This window comes from Toxorhynchites rutilus, unplaced genomic scaffold (genome assembly GCF_029784135.1).
Source record: "Toxorhynchites rutilus septentrionalis strain SRP unplaced genomic scaffold, ASM2978413v1 HiC_scaffold_394, whole genome shotgun sequence".
Taxonomy (NCBI): domain Eukaryota; kingdom Metazoa; phylum Arthropoda; class Insecta; order Diptera; family Culicidae; genus Toxorhynchites; species Toxorhynchites rutilus.
Window position 1 is genome coordinate 1,736 of NW_026599976.1, and position 3,265 is coordinate 5,000.

At 42.4% G+C, this 3,265-nt stretch overlaps 1 protein-coding gene across 1 annotated transcript; it reads left to right on the top strand.

Moving 5' to 3' along the window:
- Positions 1-855: 855 nt before the first annotated feature.
- Positions 856-3,248, top strand: LOC129782123 (uncharacterized; the record flags this gene model as incomplete). Its single annotated transcript, XM_055789530.1, has 1 exon — positions 856-3,248. A coding segment is annotated over exon 1 (2,393 nt), but the record flags the coding sequence as incomplete, so codon positions are not given.
- Positions 3,249-3,265: the final 17 nt, after the last annotated feature.

Below are 3,265 nucleotides of genomic sequence, written 5' to 3' on the forward strand. Positions count from 1 at the left end.
GGAATCCAACGGCTAGATCTAATCTTGAACATTTTTGGTCCTTCGAACCGGATATTCGACCGGTGGACAGATTAGCCGTTGGATTAGTTTAGTGGAAAAAAGTAGTGAACAAAAACTTTCGAGTACAATCGTATTGTTCAGTGCACAATAGTATTGTGTTGTTCACAATAGTGGCACATATTGGCACAATTCTGGCCATTGTGCAAGAACAATAGTGACTTTCATCACCATTGTGATATCCTGAAAAGGATCATTGTGGTAGAACAATAGTGATCAATAGGAAACACTAGTGAACTAAAGAAGCCAACAGTGAAGAATAGTGGTTTTCATCCCGATAAAAGTTTATCGAATAGTGCAACGATAGCAGGAAAGAGTGAGCAGGGTTCGACAGTCGCAGCGAATCACCGGATACGAAGCAGCAGAAGATCCTGAGGACCTGGACACGTAGTTTTGGAGAATTGGCAGAGGGAAGTAGTTTTGCATGTGCATGGTTGGTCTGTGGTGTCGTCTTGCATGTGGCATATACGTTCTCTCGAGTGAAATGAAATAAAGTTTAAATAAAACCTTCAAAGAAATTTCCATTGCATGCGAATAGTTTTTTGGGAAACTGTTGGTCCTTGATTTCACGTATATTGACGGTTGGTCTTGGTTTCTGCTGGCATTTTTCGGCTTGTTTGTTCGCTTGGTCGGTTCCCCTCGCTGAAGTCCGCTCGAATCGATTCTACATATTTTCAATATCGTTGATATTCCAATTCTCGAGAAACGTAAAAAATAACTACTGAATCATACTTCATAAAATTATCATTTATTCCGATTATCTTTCGAATATTGTGTGAATTATTCCAAAGTACGAAAATGAGCAATGAGATGAAAGATTTGAAGAAGCAGCAACGACAGGTCCAGAACACATTCGACGCTGTGCAGCAGTTTATACGGAAGTTTAAACCAGAGAAGCATCAGTTGCAAATCCAAGTTAGACTGGAAATGTTGGAGTCAGCCATGAAGAAATTCTACGCCGTGAGAAGGAAATTGGAGATACTTTCGGAAGAAGCGGATGAGAAAGAATCAATCGACACCAAAGAGAGTTCTGAAGATCGTGTTACAAGGATGGAATCGCTTGCTGAGAAGCGAGAAGAAGAAAGTGCCCAACTATCTCGACAGGCTGAAGATTCATACTGTGAGATGAAATCAATCCTACAGAGTCTACAGTCCGATTTACAATCGTCATCATCCTCCTCTTCGAAGATACAACCGTCGGATCAATCGTGTGTGCAATCTCGTGTCAAACTTCCAGAAATACGACTGCCAAACTTTGGAGGCAAGACACGAGATTGGGTAACGTTCCGGGATATGTTTAGAAGCCTCATCCATCGGAACGAACAGCTTACCGAAATGGATAAGTTTACGTATCTTCGGTCATCCCTCACAGGTGAAGCGCTCCAAGAAGTAAATTCCATAGAAATGTCAGCGGTCAATTATACAGTTGCGTGGGAAGTACTGCAAAATCGGTACGAAAACAAGAAGCTTATCGTCAAGGCTCATCTAGACGCACTATTTGCAGAGGAACCAATAAAGAGGGAGAATTACGAAGCATTAAATCATCTGATCAGTGAATACGATCGAAACTTACAAATGCTGGAAAAGATTGGTGAAGCTCCATCTAACTGGAGTACAATTTTAGTGTATATGGTTTGCTCTAGACTCGATCCTACAACTCTCCGCCACTGGGAATCGCATCACAGCTCAAAGGATGTGCCCAGTTATGATGAATTGACGACTTTCCTTCGAGCACATTGTTCAGTACTACAATCCATAACACCCGCTAAGTATCAGCAAATTGAAATCAAGAAAACGAAATTAGCCACTAGTCATACGTTCATTCAATCAGCGAATCGGTGTCCGTTTTGTGGAGAAAGTCCGCACTCAGCATTTAAGTGTCAAAGGTTTCTGGCTTTGAGAATACCTGAGCGGTATGACAAGGTGAAACGAAATGGGCTATGCTTGAATTGTTTCTCTTCCTCACATCTAGTTCGAGCTTGTACAAGTGTACAAGTTTGTCGTCAATGCAGACAAAAACATCACACCTTACTGCATATGGAATCAACGAATAGAAATGTCTCATCGTCGCAACAAAGTACTTTGGTCGCACGATCACAAAATAGAACACCACCAGCGAACAATCAACAAACACAGTCAGTTGCCCAGAACCAGACAACACGTACACCACTTCTTGGACCCAGTACAAATTCATTTCCCATCACAAACACGAATTCGCTTCTACACAATCACTCGCCACTCACCACAGATCCAATTCCATTCGAGCACACTAATGCATTGTCAGCAACCATGCTGACTCCTTTGCGCCAAGTTCTACTATCTACTGCCTTGATTCGAGTGACAGATCCACATGGAAATACTCACTTAGCGAGGGCATTATTGGACTCCTGCTCGGAGTATTGCTTTATAACGACAAACCTTTCGCAAAAACTAAGACTGACGGAAGCAGTCAGTCACCTGTCTGTTGCAGGAATAGGAGGTTCTACTGTACGATCTACTAAAATGGTAGAGGCATTTGTTGGTCCCCGTTCCACCAGCATTTCGCCATACACTGAAAGTCTGCAGATGCATGTTCTTCCAAAACTCACGTCGAAGCTACCGACCCAATCGATTGATGTGAATCAACTATCATTTCCGAACGACATCACTCTGGCGGACCCTCAGTTCTTCAAACCTGGTTCCATCGATATTATAATAGGCGCAGAACACTATTATGATCTTTTAGACAACGGCAGAATCAAATTATCGGAAAATGGTCCCATACTCCAGAAGACCGTTTTCGGTTGGGTTGTCTCAGGTCGCATGTCAGAGAAAAGCGTGGATAATCGCAAAACGGTGTCTCATGCTTGTTCGAATGTCGAACTACGCGAATTACTGACAAATTTCTGGGAGTTAGAATCATGCAAAAGCACAAGCATCTTTTCTGTTGAGGAAACCATGTGCGAGGAGATTTACGATTGCACAACCGTTCGTGATATTGATGGAAAATACATCGTTACTCTTCCCAAGAAAGAGCACATAATCAGGCAGTTGGGAGATTCACATGATATCGCATTGAGGAGGTTCCATGGTCTCGAAAAGCGTTTCGCAGCAGACAATAATTTGAAGACTCAATATACCGAATTCATCGAAGAATACTTGGCAATGGGACATATGATAGAAGCGCCTGAAGAAGATTCCAGTCAGCCTTTGTACCATTTACCGCATC